The 22,832-nt window shown below is 37.4% G+C and overlaps 1 protein-coding gene across 8 annotated transcripts in view; it reads right to left on the minus strand.

The window, feature by feature from the left end:
• Positions 1-22,832, minus strand: part of LOC134546194 (sodium/hydrogen exchanger 10-like) — a 405,401-nt gene that overhangs the window by 85,959 nt on the left and 296,610 nt on the right. For all 8 annotated transcript variants that reach the window (XR_010079099.1, XR_010079097.1, XR_010079096.1 and 5 more), the window contains 3 exons: positions 13,712-13,875; positions 12,751-12,879; positions 10,699-10,863 (listed from right to left, as the gene is read on the minus strand). Coding sequence is in view for 5 of the 8 variants with exons in the window: in XM_063388789.1 (XP_063244859.1) it covers positions 10,699-10,863; positions 12,751-12,879; positions 13,712-13,875 (458 nt within the window). In the remaining 3 variants the exon portion in view is untranslated. The remainder of the gene's footprint in view (positions 1-10,698; positions 10,864-12,750; positions 12,880-13,711; positions 13,876-22,832) is intronic.

A 22,832-nucleotide genomic window follows, 5' to 3' on the forward strand; every position in this document is an offset into this window, starting at 1 on the left:
ACAGTTGACTTGCTTAAAAATTAAGTGCGACCAACATAAGTGTGGCCTTCATGACAATCTGCGCGCCGTAATACTTCTAGTTTTGTCTCAAATACTTGAACACGATACATTATGAGTGATCAAGCACGTACAGTTACCGGCAGCTGAATGGGCAGACGTTGATTTTGTTTGAGTGAATTCCCTGCCACTGGCTAGATTGAGTTTACGGCCCGGTTTGTGGCCAGGTGACAACAGTATGGCACGGCGGCATACGCGCGGATGTAAAAATATTTGGTCCTTTACACTCCATAGTCGCAATTTAACTTGCCATAGTTGATGTTTATACAACAGCCGATAGTGTAGTCAGACCTGCGCGCGCATCTCTTCTCCCCTTGTATGGCTAACTGTATACCACGGCACATCTGTTGTTTACAGAAGTTGAAACAGACTTTGTGCCGTCATGCCCGACTTTTTATTTTTGCCTGCGGAGATTTCGTGCTAACTGATATTTACAGACATGCTATTCAAGACTGGGTCAGTAAAATTCACATTGCGCTAAATGAATCTGCACAATCTGAAGACGTGCTAAGTGAGGGATAGCTGTATTCTGATTGTTAAAGATAGTGAAACTGTGAGAATTGCAGGGATCTATAAAATCACAGTTAACAAGTGTTTGAAAGTTGACAGGTATCCAGTTCATAAAGTAATTGATTTATTGAGCACTTTGAATAGAGCCAAAAAATTTGTATAACTGGACTTGTCTAGAGCTTATAATCAGATTAAACTGAGTGAGCAGAATAAACCATTACTAAATATCGCAACACACAAGGGTATTTTAGAATATCAATGATGGTATATGGTGTGGCATCTGGGCCGAGTTGGTATCAAAGGAAAATGGAGAAATTGTTACAAGATCTCCCAGGTACTGTTGTATTTATAGATGATATATTAGTAAGTGGGGAAACAGCTGAGATAGTTATGGAATGAACTGAAAGGATTTTGGAATGACTATGAGATTGTGGTTTAACCTTACAGTTAAACAAATATGAATTTCTAAAAAATGAAGTAACATTCCTTAGTTGTTGTGGATGAAAATGACTTTCACATGGATTAGGATAAGGGGAAGGCCATTGTAAATACACCGGTCCCTAGAAATGTAGAACAAATGCAGTCTTATCATAGTTCAGTAAATTATTACTCTAAATTTATACCAAAAATGTGAACAAAAGTAAGGCCCTTGTATGACCTTTTAAAGGACACCAAATGGGAGTGGTCAGAAGCATGCAAACATTCATTTCAGGATATCAAGGTGATTTTTGTTGGGTATTAAATCTTAATACTACATTGTAACACATGCTGTGTAAAAATGTATCACCCTCTTGTTGTGACTAGAGTAGTACTTGTTTTGTTTTTAGTTAGTTGTAAGCCAAGGTGGCCGTGCGTATGTATTCTTTCACGGGATAGCTCAGTAATAAATCATGTGAAAATGTGACTCTGGCTATTTTTAATATGTCAACCCGATTCACAAACCAACAGGTTATGGGCCCAGCAGATTGTCAGAGTTTAAAACACATTTTTCTTGGCGCGATAGTTTATCGGAGCGTAAAAGTGGCAGACACAACACTGTGTTTACGAATGAGGAAGCGCGGGAATCTGTGAAAACGTCCGAAGACAACCTGTGTTAAAGTTAAAATCACCAATTATGGCCAGCAACAAATCAAGGGAAACCCAAATTAGCTGGTTGCCCGGCATCAAAAAACTGCAAGGAACTGAAAATTACAGTTCGTGGAAGTTCGGGATGGAAATGTACCTCACTGCAGAGGACTTGTGGCCGAGTGTAAATGGCGCCGAGGAAGATACAACCAAAGATAAAAAGGCAAAATCCAAGATTTGCCTGATGATCGACGAAAGCCTATATCCAATAGTAAAAAGCTGCAAAACAGCTAAACATGTTTGGACCAAATTAGAAGACACCTACGTAGACAAAGGGCTGACAAGGAGGTTATCCTTACTTAGAAAACTATTCAAAATACAACTGAAGGACTTCAGCTGTATGGAAGAATACCTGAACGAAATTCTGTCCCTGTCGCAGAAGCTAGAAGCAATACATGCCGAGATCGATGATGAATTTCTAGGAGTCATCATGCTGAGTGGTTTAACGGAAGATTACGAACCAATGATAATGGCAATGGAGAGCACAGGAGTAAAAACTACTTCAGACTATATAAGATCAACACTCATCCAGAAAGTGGCGAAACCACACCGCCCTGAGGAATCAGCATTGACATCAAAAGGTAAGAAAGATGATTCGGCAACTATCACATGTTATAAGTGCAACATGAGGGGACACAGAGCAGACGCATGCAAGAGCCACATTATTTGTTTCAACTGCCACAAAAAAGGGCATAAATCAAATGAATGCCGTATGAAGAAGAACTCCCACTTTAGAAGGGCAAATATGACAGAATTCAGACCTACCACCCTAATCGCAGCCTTATCATCAGTGACCACTGGCACTGGAGACTGGATAGTGGATTCGGGAGCTACATCCCACATGACGATGAACAAGCACTGGATAAAAGACATGAAGAAAAACACACAAGAAATAGTTGTAGCAAACAATAATAAAATAATGTCTGAAGGTGCAGGGTTGGTCAAACTCAAGAGTGAAGTCAACATATCTGATGTTCTCTATGTACCTGAGTTATCAGCAAACCTGTTGTCTGTCAGCAAGATGACCAACAAGGGACTGAAAGTGTTTTTTGATGGTGAGGTTTGCAAGGTGTATGATGAATGCCAAATAAAGGGAAATGTAGTTATAACTGCCAAAAATGAAGGAGGTATTTACAAAGTGAAGTGCAACTCTTACATCAGGAGCACTTGCAGCCAAAGTGATGCCTTAAGTGCTCATGATGTAAATGGAAAAAATTCAACAATAGGTCTGCCAAGAAATTTGTGGCACAGAAGGTTAGGGCATTTGAATAGAAAATCCATGGACAAACTAAGGAGCATGTCAACTGGGATGGAGTTTAGCGATGACATAGACAGTGACTGTATAGCTTGTGTAAAGGGAAAACAGTGTAGAAATTCCTATAGCAAACACGCAGAGATCAAATCCAAAGGGGTACTCCAATTAGTACATTCAGACGTTTGCGGACCAATGAGCACGCCCACATGGGGTGGTGCCCTTTATGTGCTAACATTCACTGATGATTTCAGTCGAAAGACTTTCACTTACCTGCTTAGAAACAAAAATGAAGTTTTGGAAAAATTGAAAGACTTCAAAAATCTGGTGGAGACACAAACGGGGGCAAAAATTAAAGCATTGAGGACAGATAACGGAGGAGAGTATGTAAACAAAAACCTTGATCGTTTTTTGAAGGACTGTGGCATAATTCATGAAAGGACAACACCCTTCTCACCTGAGCAAAATGGAGTCAGTGAACGAGTGAACCGCACCCTGATAGAAAAAGCGAGAACCATGTTAGAAGACACTGGCCTGGACAGAAAATATTGGGGCGAAGCAGTCAACACCGCAACCTACCTTAAAAACAGAAGTCCAACAAAAGCAGTAAAAGGGAAGACACCGGAAGAGGTATGGACTGGGAGACAAACCAACATATCACACCTGAAGACATTTGGCTGCAAAGCAATGAAGCTCATCCCAAAGCAAAACAGAACCAAGTTGGACTCAAAAAGTGAAGAATGTATCTTTGTTGTGTTCAGTGAAGAGTCAAGGGCCTACAGGTTAATCAATCCTATAAATCCAAAAAGAGTGATATTCTCAAGAGATGTGAAGTTTTTTGAAGACAAGAAAGGTATGGAAATTCTAGAATGGGGAACCAAAGAAAAATAAATCGAACAAAATCCTGTTGTGTTCACAGAGGAGAGTACAGACGCAGAGGAAACAGATAGTATATTGGAAGATGAGCCCTTCCATGGTTTCAAAAACCTGCAAGAAAGAAGTGAAAATGAAAAGACAGTCACAGAGCAAAGTGAACCTGTGTTGCGAAAATCCCAACGAAAACAAAAACCAAAAATATCTCCGGATCATGAAACCTACCTCACAAACTGCAATGACACCCATGAGACAACAATGATAGAAGCAATGAATGGGCCACACAAAACAGACTGGGAAGGAGCCATGAAAAGTGAAATGGACTCCCTAAAGAAAAATGATTCCTTTGAACTGGTCGACCTGCCTACAGGCGAAAAATTATTAAAGATGAAATGGGTGTTGAAGGTAAAGGAACAAGATAACAAAAAGGTGTTCAAAGCAAGACTCGTAGTGAAGGGATGTGCCCAGACCTTTGGGAGAGATTATGACGAGACTTTCTCCCCAGTGGCAAAATATACCTCAATCAGGTATCTTTTCGCTTTTGCCGCAAAGATGGGACTGTCCATAGACCACATGGATGTCGTCACAGCCTACCTGTACGGAGAAATCGACAGGGACTGTTATGTACTACTTCCCGCTGAAGTGATGCATAAAGGCGAAGAAGGAAAGGTATGGAAGTTAAAAAAATCCATCTATGGTTTAAAACAAAGTGGCTGCTGCTGGAACCAAAAGCTGCATGAGGTCTTAGTACAATCAAACTTAGTGCAATCCAAGGCAGATCCATGCATTTACAAGACGGAGAAAAATGGAACCACCCTGATTGTTGCAGTTTATGTGGATGATCTCCTAATATTTTATAATGACCACAAATTAGCTGAACAACTTAAAGGACAGCTAAGGAAAAGCTTCGACATGAAAGACCTGGGAAAGGTAAAGAAATGCTTGGGAATGGAGATATCAAGAGATGAAGAAAATCGAAAACTATGGATTGCACAGAAGAGCTATACTCAAGACATCCTGGAGAGATTCAACATGGAACACTCGAAACCAGCAGGCACACCATTGGACCCGGGTTTGGACCTTACAGAACAGAGAAAAGCAGAAGATGAAGAGAAGTTGAAAAGGATTCCCTACCAGGAAGCGATAGGGAGTATCTTGTACCTGTCACAGATTTCCCGCCCAGACATAACCTATGCAGTAAGTCTGTTGAGTAGGTTTAATGACTCTTACACAGAGGTTCACTGTACTGCAGTCAAGAGACTCTTAAGATATATTAAGGGGACACTGGACTACAAATTGGAATATGATGGAAAGGGTAAAAGTGATCTGGTAGCGTATTGTGATGCTGATTGGGGAAATAAACTGAACAGTAGGTACTCAGTTTCAGGTTACTGTTTCAAACTTCAGAACTCTATTATTTCCTGGTGCAGAAACAGAAAACTGTAGCCTTATCAACCTGTGAAGCAGAGTACATGAGTGTGTCATGGTCCATCCAAGAAGCCCTATGGCTGAAGGCCCTTATAACAGAAATAGATCCGAGTGTTGTTAAAGGCCCCATCCAAGTTCTATGTGACAACACGGCAGCTATTGAACTCACAAAAAATAATATCGTAAACCAGAGGTCGAAGCACATTGACATAAAGCATCATTTTATCAGGCAACATGTTAAGGATGGTAACATCTGTGTCAATTATGTACCCAGTGAAAAAAATGTTTCTGATTTCCTGACAAAACCCCTAGCTAAATATAAACATGAAAAATGTCTTGATGGCACTGGCCTCATGAAAGTATAAATGAAATGTTGAACCTGAGGGGCTATCGCAGATAAAATTAAGATTTAAGGGAGGGTGTTGGGTATTAAATCTTAATACTACATTGTAACACATGCTGTGTAAAAATGTATCACCCTCTTGTTGTGACTAGAGTAGTACTTGTTTTGTTTTTAGTTAGTTGTAAGCCAAGATGGCCGTGCGTATGTATTCTTTCACGGGATAGCTCGGTAATAAATCATGTGAAAATGTGACTCTGGCTATTTTTAATATGTCAACCCGATTCACAAACCAAAAATTTTAACATCTAAAACGGTATTGGCACAGTACAATCCAGAGTGAAGAATTATTTTAATTTGTGATGCAAGCAGTTATGGTCTAACTGCTGATATCAGTCAGTTTGGTAAGGATTTTAATGAAAGACCTATTTGCTTATGCTTCAAGATCCCTAACAAAAGCAGAATTAAATTATTCTTAAGTGGAAAAGGAGGCTTTAACAATAAATTATCTTTGGGGTAAATAAATATTATCAGTACTTGTATGGAATAGAACTTTTTTTGGTAACAGACAACAAACCACTTGTATCCATATTGGTCCCAAAAAAGAAATTCCATCCATGGCACCTAATAAATAGACTGCAGAGTTGGGGAGTATTTTTATCAGGGTTTGACATAAAATAGTGACTTCTAAAGAGAATAGGGCTGATGGGTTACCTAGTTTACCACTTCATAAAGTTTCTCAAATTCAAATTGAAGCCAACAGGTCTTAACAAATTAATTTTGTGGCAAATGAGGTACCCGCAGTGAACATTCAGGAGGTAACGGATAAATTAAAAAAGGATGTCACTGTCAACAAAGTGATGCAATTTGTTGGCCAGAAACCAACCTGCCAGAATTTTTTATACCATATCAGAACAAGAAATATGATTTCACTGTAAACAGAGATTGCTTAATCTGGGGCCATAAATTGGTGATCCCAAGCAAACTGTGTGGTGTATTGTTAACAGACTTGCATACTGGCCATATAGACATAGTAAAAATGAAAAGCTTGGCAAGGTCTTTCTGATGGCTAACCTTAGACCAAGAAATAAAAAAAAAAAACCAAACAAGATGTGCAATGCTTGCATACAATTCCAAGCAAATCCTCCTGAGGCAGAACTGAGTAAATGGCCTTGGCCATCAGGGCCCTATAGAAGATTATATACAAATTTTTTGTGGTCCCATTCAGGGTAAAAGGTTTTTGGTGATACTGGATGCCTATTCTAAGTGGGTTGATGTTGAAATTAATAAAATAATGTCATCCAAAAACGTTATTGCATTTTGGCAGATTTTTTGTACATGGGGCTTATAAGGGTTAGTTGTGACAGATAATTGACCTAGCTTTATGTCAGAAGAATTTCAAACATTCCTTCAAATAAATGGAATAAGGCAAATCACTACAGCAGTATACATGCCTCAATCTAATGGGGCAGCGGATAATAGTGTAACGACCTTCAAGGCAAGTTTTAAAAAACAAATACTGAATGGCGCAGACACAGTGGGAGCAGAAATACCATATCACTCCCCATATAACTTGTACTCACCAGCAGAACTGCAATTAGGATGTAAATTACGAACAAGATTGGACTTGCTGACTCCTGAAAATGACAACGATTTTGAGAAGGAACAGAAAGAGCAAGCGTGGGAAATAGGAGACAGAGCTTTACAGTTGGTAGCCCAGTGTATATCAAATACTATACCGGAAGGGCGGTAACCTGGATTCCTACTAAAGTTGTTAAAAAATTAGGAAAAGTAATGTTTGTGGTAGAAACCAATGATAACAGTGTGTTAGAACAGCATGTTAATGGTAAAAGCTCTGATTAATCCCCTTGTACGGAATCCTCTCTAATCGACCTTCTGTTTGATACCAGTGAACATGCCAAGGGAAGGGGAGATGATTTGTCTGGGAGTGAATAAGTAAATTCACCGGTGGGTAACCAGGAGGAGGCCAAAGTGAGTGGAAGTGAGAGTGATGACTTTAGAGGTTTTAAAGCAATGGGAAACAAGGCAGTGGAGAGTTCCGGAATGGATAACAGAGTATGAAGGTCAGGCAGACAAATCAAACCTAGAAAAATACTAGATTTGTGAATGTAATTAATTTCGGTAATATTAAGAAATAATAATAAGCTCGTACATATGAAGTTGAAAATTTGTAATTATTATGGTGTATTATGGTAGGAGAGTGTGGTACGGTATATATAAAGTTGCATGGTTGATAGAAAGTAAATGGTGTGATGTATATAATTGTGTGAGGTTGGCAGTTTAACACCGGACAGACAATGGATGGAATGTAATTGTTTTGTACAAGAAAATGTGTAAGAAATGTATTAATAAGTCTACAAAGACTAAGTTTTGTTATGGCCTTTGGTGTCTATTACATATTTAGTAAAAAAAAATAATAATTTACCTTGGAAGTAGCTGGGATTTAAAAAAGAAACAGACTAATAAAACATGGAACCTCAGAGGCGACGCTAAAGGCCAAACAAAGAAGAAGATACGTAATGCCTCCCTGAATAAACTGTAGAGACTGTGGATCGGTAACTTCATATTACTAAATAAAAAATGCAGTTTCGTCTATTGGCATGCTTTGATTTATTTTACTTCATAGGTCTGAATTGTTACAAAAAGAAACAAACAATTTCATAATTGAAGAATTGAATTATGTGGTTAACTTAATAATAATAATATTAATAATTTAACTTTATAATAATAATCACAATGATTTAAGTTTATGACAGGGTTAAATTTATAATAGTGCCGGCCCAAAAATGGTTACACATATGCATTAAGACATAATCAAAAATAAAATGTAATACAATATGTTAACATATAGAATTTACACAATAGTGCTTTTGTTTGTTACATAAATAATTATTAAAATGTGGCACAGTTTAAATCCACTTGGAAAATGTGGGGTTTGTCTTTAGACAATAAAATATACCAATTAAAATTTCACATATTTGCCTGATCTGCTGAAATCCTAAATTCTTGTAGAAAAGGCCTGCTGTGGGTGTCACGGAAAACAAAAAGGGGTTCTGAGACGTCATGGAGAATTTGGAAGTAGAAAGTCTGTAGTCTGTGGGTTTGGAAAGGTTATTTCTTATGGTGCCAGGAAGACAATTTGGCCGCAATCTCGACTCCGGTTCTGGGATCCTGTATGCGAACTAGCCAAATCCAAAAGAATTAGGCCTCGTATGCAGACAGCCATTAAATAGGCACAAATGTCCGCAAAAAAATAAAGGGTATCATCAGGAAAGAGAATGGGTATTGACAACTCACCAAAACAGAGCTAGCCTCTCACGGAGGAAACGGCTGAGAACGATACAGTCAGTCAGAAGCCGCGCCAAGAAGTCCCTGGTATGGCACCTGTGGCGCTTAATTAAATTCAGCGCTTTGCCTTGAAAGGAGGGGATACTTCGGCTTCAGGGCCGAAAAGTTCCGAAGATGTCCGAGGGAGGGGTCGAGAAATACAGTCTTTGAGAGCTCGACACTGCTGTCGATACCCGATCGCAGTGCAATCTACTGTGGAGTTGCCGAAGCAGATGCGCAGTCAATTCGCACATCTCGAACAAGATTACTTCAAAAGCAAGGGGGCTTATGAAGGAGACTGGTGGAGAGCTCTGGTGGCTCGGAAGAGAACGACAGGAAAACGTTTGTTGCGTGGATTGCTAGAGGGCAGTAGCATATAGCAAGAACTCAAACACCCAGTGGAAGTAAGTGAGATTCCACCACTAGAGGTCAGGGGTGGTAAATTCTAACACCAATGGCCAGTCCTTGAGAAAGGCCGTCGCTCGCCGGGGTTAAGCACCGTTCAATGCTCTGGGTGGTGTTCCTGGAAAAGATGGAGGAGGAAACGTGGAAATTTGCAGTTGCAGTGAAAAATGAGCTCTACTGAGCCTGAAGACGTACCGGGGCATTAGGTAAACTGAGTCAGGAGCCTGACTGGAAGTGCTCACCTCAGGCGAGCTCTGAGAAATGAGGCTGGCCTGGGGAAATGCAAGTAAAGCGGTCCTGATCACAGCGACAGGGAGAATTTCAGGAGCCGAGCGTGCACTGAGGCAGGATGCTGGTCTCGCAAAGGGTCTGCAAAATCTCAGATACTGTGCTGGGAGGCATAATTTTATGCAGAGGGTATTGGAAAGCTGGTGCATCGGTACGACAAATGCCTCAATCTGCACGGTGATTATGTGGAAAAATAGAGTAAAGATGTACGTTTCTTTTGACATTAAAATAATTTCCCAATTCATTCCCGTTTTTTTATTACAGCCGATCGGAGGTTGAAAAAAAAAAACCCTCGTACATAATTTTCGGTATTTGCCTCTAGACTAAATGCATGTTTGATGTACACCTCAGTTGAAGTTGATTTTCAGATTCTATCTATGAGTATCTATGGTAATTTCATCAGAATTTTGATAATCACAAATGCTAAATCTCCGAGAACCTAAAAACGTGTTACTATTTGAAACTTCAACACAAAATTACAGAAAACAACGGAAAGTCAAATCGCATTACAAGATGTCAGCCTGGGTTGAGTAAACATTGTGTTAGCTCACACTGAATATTTTAAATTTCCTTTAAAAATTAAATTCACTTAATTTTGGCATCTCAAATGTTTGTTTGTAACTCTACTGAGATCATACAATTTTGTTTCATTTAATTACTTAACCTCCAGAATGTTCCCTGCTAATGAATTTTTTTAAAAAATTTAGTAGTGAAATATGTGTAATAATTATGTATTGTTGTAAGAGATTTAATATGTTCATAATTTCACCAGCATCTCCACATATGTGCTCACAGGCAGTTAAATTTAATCTGTATTCCCATTTAAACAGCAGTTTAAAGCTAATAGATATACGTGCACCCTTGTGAGAGATATGTCACAGTGTTAAAATTGTTATAACTTAAAAGAAAGTTTTATAAGCTATTAATCATACCATGCCAAAACAAAAAAAAAATGTAACACAAAATCAACTCAGATGCCAAAATAAAAAAAATCAATACTGAGAGAGCTGATACCTCATCAAAACAGGTTGCACGCTAATTAACTTCACTGACACATTAAGCAAAACCTCACCTCAACAGGTGCGACGCACGAGACTGTAGCATCGTAAACGCCATCAGTCACAAGTGACATCTCTCCAATCACATTTCCTGCTGGGATTGTGTGTTCCTGCTGTTCGCTGAAGTCTAAATTCCTGAAGAAATCAATTCTAGGGACCATTCCGTACTGCTTTAGGTCCTGTACATATTTAATCATATAATTAGTATGTCATTCTTGAGGTGGAAAAAATAAGCAGGATGATCCCGAACACTGACTACTCATACTGGTAATGAACATGTTGACAGCAACATACAAAGAGTAGGAATTTGTGTATATCGAGTGAGCATCTAACAAGTTGAGCATATTATGAACTCGTAAAATAAGTTTAATGTAAAAAGGAAAGCAGATAGGCACCTCCATACTACTCTATGCAATTACGTTTCTGTCAGAAAGTAATTGGAAATACCTCGTCCATCTAAAGGTGCACAACCAAGCACTCTCGTTTGTTTGAGGTATTCATGAGAAGGCCATCAGTCACCATTAAGAAAAGTATCTGGTCTCTCATATAGGCTACTGTTTGCCTATCTTCTAGGCGTTCATTGCAGATTGCTCATCGAGTAAGCTGACCAATGGTAATTGAGGCTGGTAAAAAATGGCAAAAAGAATTTCCTAATGCCAAGACGTCAGAAGAGACTCTTTGGAGATTTACAATAGTCCTTGAACTTTTGTCGGCGGTCGGTAATATCATAAAAATATCCCCCAGAAAATCGAGGGACATAAAAAAAAATATTGCATAATGCTCCTTGCTACCAGGCTCTACCACTCACAGCACACACGTGTGAAATGAATGACTTCCTGATTATGGACTGTGATGTTTTCCTACCAGTTGGTTGACTGATGTTCGAAGACCCTTGCTCCACAAAGTTCTCACTTTAGAACTAGCTGGCTGAAAAACCACGAAGGCCAATTGCACAGTAATTGTATCAACTAGGTGTGTAACTTGCATTTGGTTAGCTAACAAGGGTTGTACACACTTGGTGAATATACTTGTAATTGGCTCTTATATTAACTGTCATAATGCCTTAGGTGTTACGCATGAAGATTTGTGATTCAAAAACACATGTGAATAATTGCAATTCTCTTTTTTTTTTTGCATGATGCTATAATGGCAACACAGAAAGAGTAATGCACGATAAAAACAGTCACTGTAGGCTTAATGGTTGGAAAATTATGGCTAACTGTGCTAGTAAATTATTGAAAGCTATCTAGGCACCATGTTTCAAAATAATAATTGAATATGCCATTTCATCTGGTTAGAATTTACTCCAACATTTAAACGAAGTATTTTGAGTGATGGAAACCAAAACTCAGAATAGTCGCACCGGGGCTAAATCAAGTGTTTTACTTCTGTACCACCTCACTTCATTAATAAATCAGACAGATACAAATCATTCAAACTGAAGATGTATGTGAGATGAAAGCATCATAATCTCTACCATTTCAAAACAAAACACAAAAATAATGCCATGCATTACTGCAATCAAATGAAACTATTTATGGTTGAAATATGACCATCTAATATGATCACTACTCTCTCATCAACACTATGCAAGTTCAGTTCCCAGTGAGGTCAAATACGTTTTTTTTTGCAAATGGAAACTTTAGCTAACATAGTCTGAGTAGTATGTTTTCTCAAAATACTGAATTTCCCTCACAAGTACATTTCATCGCTCCTACTAGCTGTTTCACATCATTATCTATCTCTAACTACCTTAATGTCAATGAGACACAGATTACAATTAATTACTTCATTACATCTAATTTGGCATAATCTAAGAAATAGGGTTCTACAGATTTTAATGATTCTACTGGTTTAAAGGTGGGTTACCTTTATAAGCATACAAATTATATTAGCAGGTTTATAAAATATATATTTACCAATAAAAATTACTTTTATACAAAGTTTCAAGTAAATTAGTATAGTTCTCAGCTACCTCTTTCATATAATATAAACTGGCAAAGTTATTATAAATAATTTATCACTAAAACTATATTAATTTAATAATAGCTTAAATTAATACTTACATTGATAATGCGGTGCGATGGTTTATACTGAATCTTTACGGAACCCAACAAAATTACGTAGAATTTGTTTAGAGGACCTGGGTTGAGAATGGGTTCTATGCAGTTGAATCTTTTGATTTCACTCTGAGCCTAAGAAATAAAATTTACAATTATTATTTGATGTACATAACTATGTTAGCTGTATGAACATATGTATCAAAACAGCCATTAGTAAAATTATGACTATCTAATATACCTCAGGGGCCAGTTATTAAATAAACACAAGTGTTTACAAATCTGCATTTTTTTTCCCCAGTTTATTTTATGACAAGTTTACTTGTAATGAGTCTGATCAAAAAGTAACTTTTCTGTTAGTCACTGAATGGCTATAACCAGTAGGCTGTAGACACATTGGCTTAGCTGTTTTAGCTTTGAGAAAGTTTGTCTGGTTAAAATAAATATGCAGATTCATTGCATTAGATTTTTTATGGAGACAAGTCTGAGTATCACGTCAGTAAGATCACTTCTGGTAAAGACATGTAGCAGTCTTGCACTAAATACCTGGAGCAACTTTTCATTCCCAACAAAATGGTGGCCAATCAGAGGATCAAAGAAACACTGGATGATATTTACTTACTTAGCCAAACCAAAGCAAAAGCACAGTGTGACACATTACAAATATTTTTAACTTTCTTATACCTTTGAATATGAATAACTTGGGGTGTACATTTTATTTAAACATTAGGTATCATTTGATGCTTTTGCTTTCATTTGGCTGAATGTTTTAATCATCCAAAGTTTGCTTGATCTTCGGTTTGGCTGCCATGCCGTTGCAAATGTAAAGTTGCTCCAGACGTTCAGTATAAGACTGCTGTGTGTCTTCACTAGAGGTGAACTTATCAATGCCATAACCATACATGTTGCCAGAAGTAACGCCAGGCTCAAATACCCTTGAGAGTTAATGGAACATAGCATCACTTACCTCCACAGCTATGGCAAGTTCTTCATTGCCAGATATCCATGGGATCGCCCTCAGTAAGGTTGGGTAATCACTCATCGCTATCATCTCAAAGTGAGTTGTGATGTGGGACAGTTTCATTTCCAATACTTTATTCAGATTTTCAAACTCCAACTCGTCTAACATCCCTGAAAATTGGTATTCATAAGCTAATTCGTTCCAGTACAGACAATAAATGAAAAACAAAATAAAACAAAACATGCGTGCAAACTAAAGAAGTCTGTTTCCATCTTTACAACTACTAACTCTTTGTCAATGCTACTTGAGACACAAATTATAAAGTAACTTTAAACTGATGTGGTGAGGACTTCTGTCATAAATTGGCCCCATGGTGGGATAACTACTTGACGTAGCTGGGGGTCTCATTAGTGGATAGATGGTCGAATTAATGGGTGCTATCATGCACAGAGACTTGAACCCAATAAAGACATTTGATATGGGTCTGTGACGTCGCCCATGTGATGCGTGACTCGTATTCCACTTAAAACTGCCCAAATCACCTGGACCCAGCCCACTCACAGCATCAGGCACGCTATGCTGATTAGCCACATGGACGCTTATAGCATCCCACATGCTGATAGGTATTTACAACACACATGTGGTCAGGCAAATGAGGCAAATAGGAGGTATAAACTGAGATTTATTACACGGTGATCAATACACATCACTCATACAATGTTTATAATACAAAAGTTAAACTGTAAAAAGCCTTGCGACGTGACCGGCCTACGGACGTTCAAACCACCTCGTGGTTGAACAAGAGCATCGCGTAGGTGAAAATGTCGGTTGAGCAGATACGAATGTAAATTAAATTAAGCAGTCGCGCCCCAGTGGTAGGCCCCGAGGATTTGTGTGATACGAAGCAACCGGGGAGAGACATGGCTGCCGAGGTGGTTTGTCAGTACTATCTCACCAAAACTCAAGTACCGTTAGGCGAACCCGAGTCGTGTCGGTGATATGTTTAAATTTAATTTACTTCGAAATTACAAGACAATTAATTAACCTTAAAACACTTTTAACAATTTACGTAAACAATTACAACTCAAATAACAAAATAAGAAATGGCCTTCGGCAGTCCACGTCCATTGTTATTAAAGGTACTTAAATATAATAAGTCTTATGAACTGAACAGATGTGAACACTCATGTTAAAAGAAAATTTTTCCATTATTGGTTATTAATATTAATGTAAAAGAAAAACTTATAATATTGAATTTTTATAGCACTGACTCTACCACGCCCTCTTGGCGCACACATGCCAGCGGAGAGTTAAAAAACCACAAGGAGCAGTATTAGGAGGGGTAGTGACATATCGGGGTCTGTGGGGTGCAGCCCGGATGTCAAAATATATTAACAGTAAACAAAAATGCATGAAATTAATAAACTTTTATCAATGTATTTCATTAATTGAGTCAATATTTCATGGTGTAATAAATACCAAATTTTGTCACAAAAATAATGAATTTAATCTTTGTCGTAAAATATTAAAATACGTGTAGTAATATGTCCATGGCAAAGACAATTGCGTTGATAAACTAACTAAAAATTCGTAGTTAGTAGAGCCAAGCATTTATTGAATAATATATTGAAAAATTTTGTTTTGGAAAAGGCAAACTTTTACTATTATATTTTCTTTATAAATTTTGTACATGTCACTAGAATTATGCATATATCCAAAATTACTCAAACCGTGGCATATATCATATGTAATACTTTATTAGAAGTGAGGAAATAAATTTTTTTATGTTTCAAACTTAATTTTACCTTTTTTTACTGTCTTGATTTTATAATACTTTATTGTAAATATAAAATTTATACATATACAATGTTTATATGTTTCTATTTAGGCTTTCAGCCATATCTATATGATATTACTGTATCAGATTTAGACTTTGCCTTTATTTACCTACTTACCTGTTATTTAATGTTTTGAAGAAAAAAAACTTTTTCTCTACTTTTATAATATACTTATAAAAACCATACACTAGAAACTAAACAATTTTTGCACATAATACATAACTATTAACAGTTTTGAATTAAAGCTTATACATACTACTTAAAACGTACTAAATAATTTTTAAATATTAATGGACAAAATAGGTTAATTAGAATTCAAGTAAACTTATTTGCATTAATTTTGTGTTTTTCCTTGGATTTCAGTGGTGTATTAACTTCCATTACAGTATTTTTTTCTTTGCATTTAATCACTATTTACCACATTGTCAGGCCACGAATAATTAATACTGCAGCTACCATTAAAAGTAGTGGGAACATATTTTAGTTTGCCATGCTTTACTGTGGCCAACTACATTTTACCTACTTAAAATTAAAATTAACTTTATTTTGCTAAGCACAACAAGTCTTTTATTATATACATAGATACATTAAATGGCTAAGACTTAGAGGTATTGTCAGGTTGTAGCATTATGCTGAGCTTTAAGAGATTTTTCATACAGCAATGGGATACCGTTGTAGAACAATTAAAATAATATACAAACCATTGGAGTGAGCCAAGACTATTGGATTTTTACTATCACAGCTGAACTCATTTCGACACAAACACACACACTTTTAAGTATGAGAAAATCTTGTATCTGACCTAGATAATCATGAAAGATTATTTAAATGTCATAGTATTATTACAAACAGGAAGAAACAGGGTTCGCAAGGATAGCACTATCAGTAATTTAAATCTTTCTATTTTAACTATACTAAAATTGACATAAATTTCTGCCTGCGCAAATAAAACAGTTAATTTACTTAATGCAGACGCCTCTAGTCCTTCAAGGCCACATACCACTGTCCCCACTTTTCATTCTCGTGCACTGCGTCGCTAACTGTCACGCAGACGTCACCTCGGGTCTTCCTCTTCACCTACGACGTCAATGCACAGTCACTCGTTGCCGGGTAACTAGCCTACTCGCTTCAATCGCAGACCGCAACTCGCTGATATCACTACCACTCCAGAATATCTACTCTGCCATTTCGCTCGCCCGAACTTGCCCAGACCCTCTGGCACTTCTTGGACTTGTCGGCCAGAGCCTTGTGTACCCTCCTCTAAAGCCAGCTGAAACACCTGATGACCTGCAGATTGCACTGCTTCTCAAGGGCTAGAAGACGCCTCTGCGAGCCGCACACCAAAGGTCAGCTGTGGGGCAAGTGTCACTGTGTCTTACAGATACGCTGGGTGGAGGAGACAGGGGATGATTGACAGACGGTGGTTGATGATGTATGCTGCCACATGTCAGTGGACCATCATGAGTGATGTTGCACACCAAAAAGTAAGGGCTGTGTTTGGTGGAAACCTCCCAAGGGTGGCACCAGGGCAGCTGTGCAAAGGTAATCACCTGGCTGGCTGAACCGTAACAGTAATCAAAGGATCACTGTTGTGTCTCTGTATAACAGGTGGGAGTATGTAAACATTCATAAAAATAACACAATAAAATCTTTAAAATTTCACAATACTGGTCAAAACCTAAAACTATGTAATATTGGCTATATTTATAATTCATACCTAATATCTTGCTTACCACTTAATTAGCTTCAGGGATATGATTTTTGATGTGACAACGTCTAATAAATCAATGAACGCTGGCTGCACGCACGAAAAATTGTCCCACTACGGATGTCCCACTACAGATGTCCCACTACGGATGTGTTCTGTTTACGCATGCGTGGCATCTCTCTGGTATGTTGCGGAATGTACAGAGAACTCGGCCGGCACGTGGCGGCGTACTGCTCAGGTTTCACCCCGCCATGCTGCAGGGATAGGCGGGTCGCGCCGGTTGGATCACGCCTGCGCAAGTCGCCACACACGGCTTGGGGCAGACGACAACATAGCAGGGTTCGAGGTTATTATTGTGCACCGCGCCACGGGAGTATATTCGCAAGGAAATGGCGTTCTTACAAGTACGTATTATTATAATTACTAGTGTAAATCAGTATATTTAAACAGTGTTGTATGAGTATTGTTTTAGTTGTGTGACTAAATATTTATTGCTGGTATGATACTTTTCACGCTTTAGTTTGACATTGGTAATTATTTGTCATGAGTTATTATTTGATCACCTAAATCACACACCGTATTATAGTTATAAGCCCATGAGCGTGTAAATATTTTGAGTCCAACAGAGAATATGCTAGTTAAAAGAAATTCAAACAAATATCGTGCGTGGAATATTATTAATTTATAACATCTGAAACAATTGTTTTCGATATGGCCTTGTGGCTGTTCGGTTAGCAATGCTGACTTCCAATCGATAGGTTGACGGATCAAATCCCGGTGGCTGAAATTTTTTTTTTGTACTTGTAAAAATAAATATGGCGCACACGACACTTCAAAAGTAATAAATATATTTGAATTAATGAATGCAAATAAAAGTAAAATAAAATAAAATTAAATTTAAAAAAAATTTCTTCCTCAAAGAATATAATATTTTTAATGCCTAAATGGTTTGGTTGCAAAAACCTATTACGGCTCAGTCTCAGGCCGAATATGATATTTCTTTTTCTTCTGGATCAATCATTTCATCAATGTTTTGTCATGACGTTGTCACGTTAAACTATCGTCCGTAAACCGACTTTACAGACAACCAATTTTTTTTTTTTTAAATTATAAAAAACCAAACTTACCACCATTACACACCCTTAGTTGTTGAATATTTAGAAAAATAGAAACATAACTATACACAGTAGAACACTATTATAATGTTCCTGCAGATATCATTTTCCTGCTTATAGACATAATTATTCTTTAAGTACTGACATTTTCCCCTTAAGAAGAATGCATTTATTTCCTGCATACAACATTTCACGAATGATGCATTTTATGCTTAAAAGTTTGCTTTTTAAAATTCAGTAACTGTAAAAAAAAAAAATATTCCAACACTTATCCTATCTGAAAAGTTTAATTTGTTAAAAGGTTTACTTTGCACTTGACGTACATTTTTGTTTACAATCCCTGTTATACCATATATGTAAATTGTTCAAATAAGATTATAAACAAAAACAAAATGTAAGTGTTCCAGAACACCAGCATTACAAAATGTACATTTACATAACGTTTGCAGTTATGTGACTGTTGGCAACCTTGTCTTGGGAAAAAAAAATCCTTCTGTTCCTTGTCATTCTAGTATGTTTTCAGACGTATGTGAGTAGTCCTACAATATTTAAGTTTACCAACCATTCTGCGATGACAAAAAAAAAGTTAAACCAATTCGAGCATCAAGTGTACTCATAATTGGTGTTATTACTAAATTCGTTTGTATAGCTTGATGAGTCCATTGGTGAAATGTTCAAACACTGACAATTGCTAGATTGATATTTCCTGTTTATAACGTTTTCCTGCATAAAATGTTTTTTTTTCCCCCCTTTCCTTTTGCCTCTTTGAAAGATGTTATAACAGGGGTCTACTGTAACTCTTTATATATGTAATTCATGCTGATTTTATTATTTTCCCCATAAGTAGACATGGTAGTATGAATTTTTATTTATAGAAAGAGCTTACTCAATTTACACCCTCTGAGGAGTAGGATTACAGACAATAGTCAAGAGAAAATTTAATATGATTCATGCCCAATATTTTAACTTCAGCATGATTGGCTTCAAAAAATTAATTATTTTAAAAACTAAATCCAACAACTATTTTACCCCCGTAAGGGTAGAATTCTGTATATATTAAATGCCAAAGTGTTAATCCAGTATAATATGCTACATGTGTTTCAAACGGCATTCAAATTGGTTTAGTAGTTATTGCGTAACAAACATCCAAATTTTTACGTTTAATAATTACAGTAGAGCACCCCCTCAACCGGAATCATTGGGAGGAGGTCTATTCTGGTAATGGGAAAATTTCGGGTAAGGGGAGTTGCGGTAGGGAGGCAAAGAAAAAAGCCATTACATGCTGCACATATTAACTTATGTGTATAGCCAAAGTTGTGCTGTAAATATTTTCCACAGTTATAAAACCATACAATAAAAAATATGTAGATCTATATACATACTGTTTTCAAAATGTGCCGGGTCGTAAAACTCCGAGCTGGTTGAATTACCTTCATTCTAGCAAGCTGACAAGCAGGAGTTTTTTATCTCTGTGGGTGGGTGCGTGCGTGAGTGAAGAGGATGATGAAGAGGGTTCGGGGGAGGTAGTAGGACTACAGCTGCAGTGTTGTGTTACTTCTGTGTTGATGTGCTAGTGATTCACACTTCCTGGAGAGTGTATAGTCACTGCCACGCACAGTTTACATTTCACATACACAAGAATAACACTTCAAGCATCTCGTTTAAAAACACAGAGATAGAGAAATTCAGATAAATGTAGACTGTTTAACCATATATTATGGTATAAATATGTACATAATACATATTTGTACACTAAATTATTGTCTACAAACTGAAAGCATCACACGTTGGAAGTAAATGTTACTTGCTAACACGTGTGTTAGCGTGTGTAGTGGGAGTCAGTGTACATACTCTCGGGCCGGCCGGAATTTTCCGTTTACTTGACATAGTGAAACAATAAAACAATTTATAGCATAAACATCTTTATAGTAATTCACGTCCGACGCGAAAACCAGCTGTGTATTTACGTAATGCGTGGGAAAGACTGGCTATAATTAGCTCTCTGACAGATGTGCGCGCGCGCGCGCGCCTACAAGACATGTACAGTCAGGCAAAAGCAAAAACGCCTTGTTTTAGTGCAGAAATGTTTTGGAGATGTTTTGTAATGTTTTAATTTTTTTGGAAAATTAGTTCCGGATATCGGGAGTTCCGTTTGTGGGAATTACGGTTGAGGGGTGTTCTACTGTAGTAGGATAAGTATGCCATAAATATAACACTTATAATAATATAAACAATATTTTGAGGCGGGTGATTACTTACTGAGAGGCGAACTTCATATCAGGGGGTTTGATCACATTTACCATCCTCTGGAAGTTAAATGGAATTGGTCATTACAATGAAACAAAAAAGTAATAGGTATGTGCAGAACTATGCCAGTAACGTCTGCATGAAAAATTTAAGGGTTGGACCTATTACAAAATATCTACGATTACCTAGAGAGCCATATTCAGGACTATTCAGAACCTTTAACATAATTTTGTTACAACTTTTCTAATCAAAAAGTCTTTATTTATATATACAGGTATAATATTCACAACTAAACATAATACAAAATATATCTCCTATTCACAGGAATGTGTTGATTTTAATAAAGAAAACTAAAAGTTTCTCTGAGATTATTTTCATATCATTTGAGAGAGTATTCTTCAATGTGTGACTATAAACTGAAGTGAGACATCAAAAAACAAACAAAATACAAGATAGCAAAAGGCTGTTGTAAATGGAAGTTTCATGACTTCCAGCACAGTCATTGTTTATTTCGGGACTTTTTTTGTGACTTTTGTGACAATTCAGTGATGTTACTTTGTCGTGACTTACATTACTTTTGTGAAATACAGATACCCTGAAATGGGACCTCAACCCTGGTCTTGAAGGTGGGAGTTGTGTTGTTCTCTGAACTACTATAGCCTTTCCAAAACATTAATAATAGCTGAAGTTGCTTGGCTTCTAGGTTCTATCCACAATGAAGATGAAGATTTCACCGACGTTTTGATAGACCTTGCCTTCACCCTCTTCATGGTCGTAGTTACCTACTTGAATACTCTCCCCTAAGAGGGAAGTTTTTCCTGATCGGCTGTTGCTGTGTACCAAACAGAACCTTTATTATTTTTTCTGGTTAGCTGGTTCGTTGTGCCAATCAGAAGCAATATATCTTTTTGTTGGCCCAAACTGCAGCCAATTATAAAACACTTCCCTATCAAGCGAGAGTATTTAAAGGCAAGAGAATTTACAAGAAATTTAGGAGGTAACTGCTACCCTGAAAGGGTTGATCGAAACGTCAGTGTAATCTTTGCCTGAGACGCGGCTAGAGCCAAAAGTCAAGCACAACTTCAGAAAATGACTGCAGAAGCCTGAGATCCTAATCATTAATACTGTTCAAGACTGAGAAGAAGAGAAAGGAGGGAAGGGAAGCAGGAATATAGAGTAAAATACTTGGTGAACCAATTTCAGGACTTTTTCAGGACCAAATCTTTTTGACTTTTTTTTATCACAGGGTCACTTTGAACATCTTAAGCAAAATTAAATAATACAAAATAGATATAAAATTAATAGGGAGTGACAATTTTTTGCTACAAGGCTAAAATGTTTTCAGAGATAACAGTCTCCAATTAGTTGTATATAATGTGTAGCTATAATTTGAAGTGAAGCATAAAAAAAAATGCAACAATGAAAATGCTATAAAGAGTTTCATGACTTCCAGGTCTTGTCATGGGCATAGGTTGGCAGGATTGCACAAACATGGATATAGGTTGGCAGGACTGCACAAAAAATAATATAGTGAAGATGGCAGTTGGAATACAGCAGTGACATTTTAAAGTTATAGATGTTTGAATGATGAGTGTATTTGAACTTTGTAATGTTAAATAAAGTGATAGCAAAACACATAACATGGTGCCGAAACCCGGGATAAACTGAGGATATTAGAACCAAGTGATTAAACAAGTATTGCTATCAGATGTTGTAAATGGCCACGGAATCGGGAGTGAGTCTGAAGCCACCCAAACAGTTAGTAATAACTGAACAGAGCATGGCTATCGCTTGGAAATCTTGGATTCAGCAATTCGAATGGTATGCTTCCAAAGCAATGACCAAAGCTCAACTGAACTACAGTCAGATTGAAAAAGAAGCCCTTGCCATCTTAACAGCCTGTAAGAAATTTCATGAGTATATCTGGGGAAATCATTGCTTGCTAGTAGAATCGGATCACAAGCCACTAGAAGCAATATTCAAAAAACCACTCCTGGATGCTCCTGCAAGACTACAATGGATCCTGTTTGAAGTACTGCCATACAATCCTACCGTGACCTACAAAAAAGGTTCAATGCTGTATATTGCAGATACACTCAGCAGAGACTGCAACAGTGTGGTCGAAACCGAAGTACAACCAACCTTCGAAATTAGTGTTGTGGTTCCCATGACAAAAGAGAGAATTTCAGATCTTACAAAAGCAATAGACTCAAGTGAAG

This window comes from Bacillus rossius, chromosome 1, assembly GCF_032445375.1.
Source record: "Bacillus rossius redtenbacheri isolate Brsri chromosome 1, Brsri_v3, whole genome shotgun sequence".
NCBI classification, from domain to species: Eukaryota; Metazoa; Arthropoda; class Insecta; order Phasmatodea; family Bacillidae; genus Bacillus; species Bacillus rossius.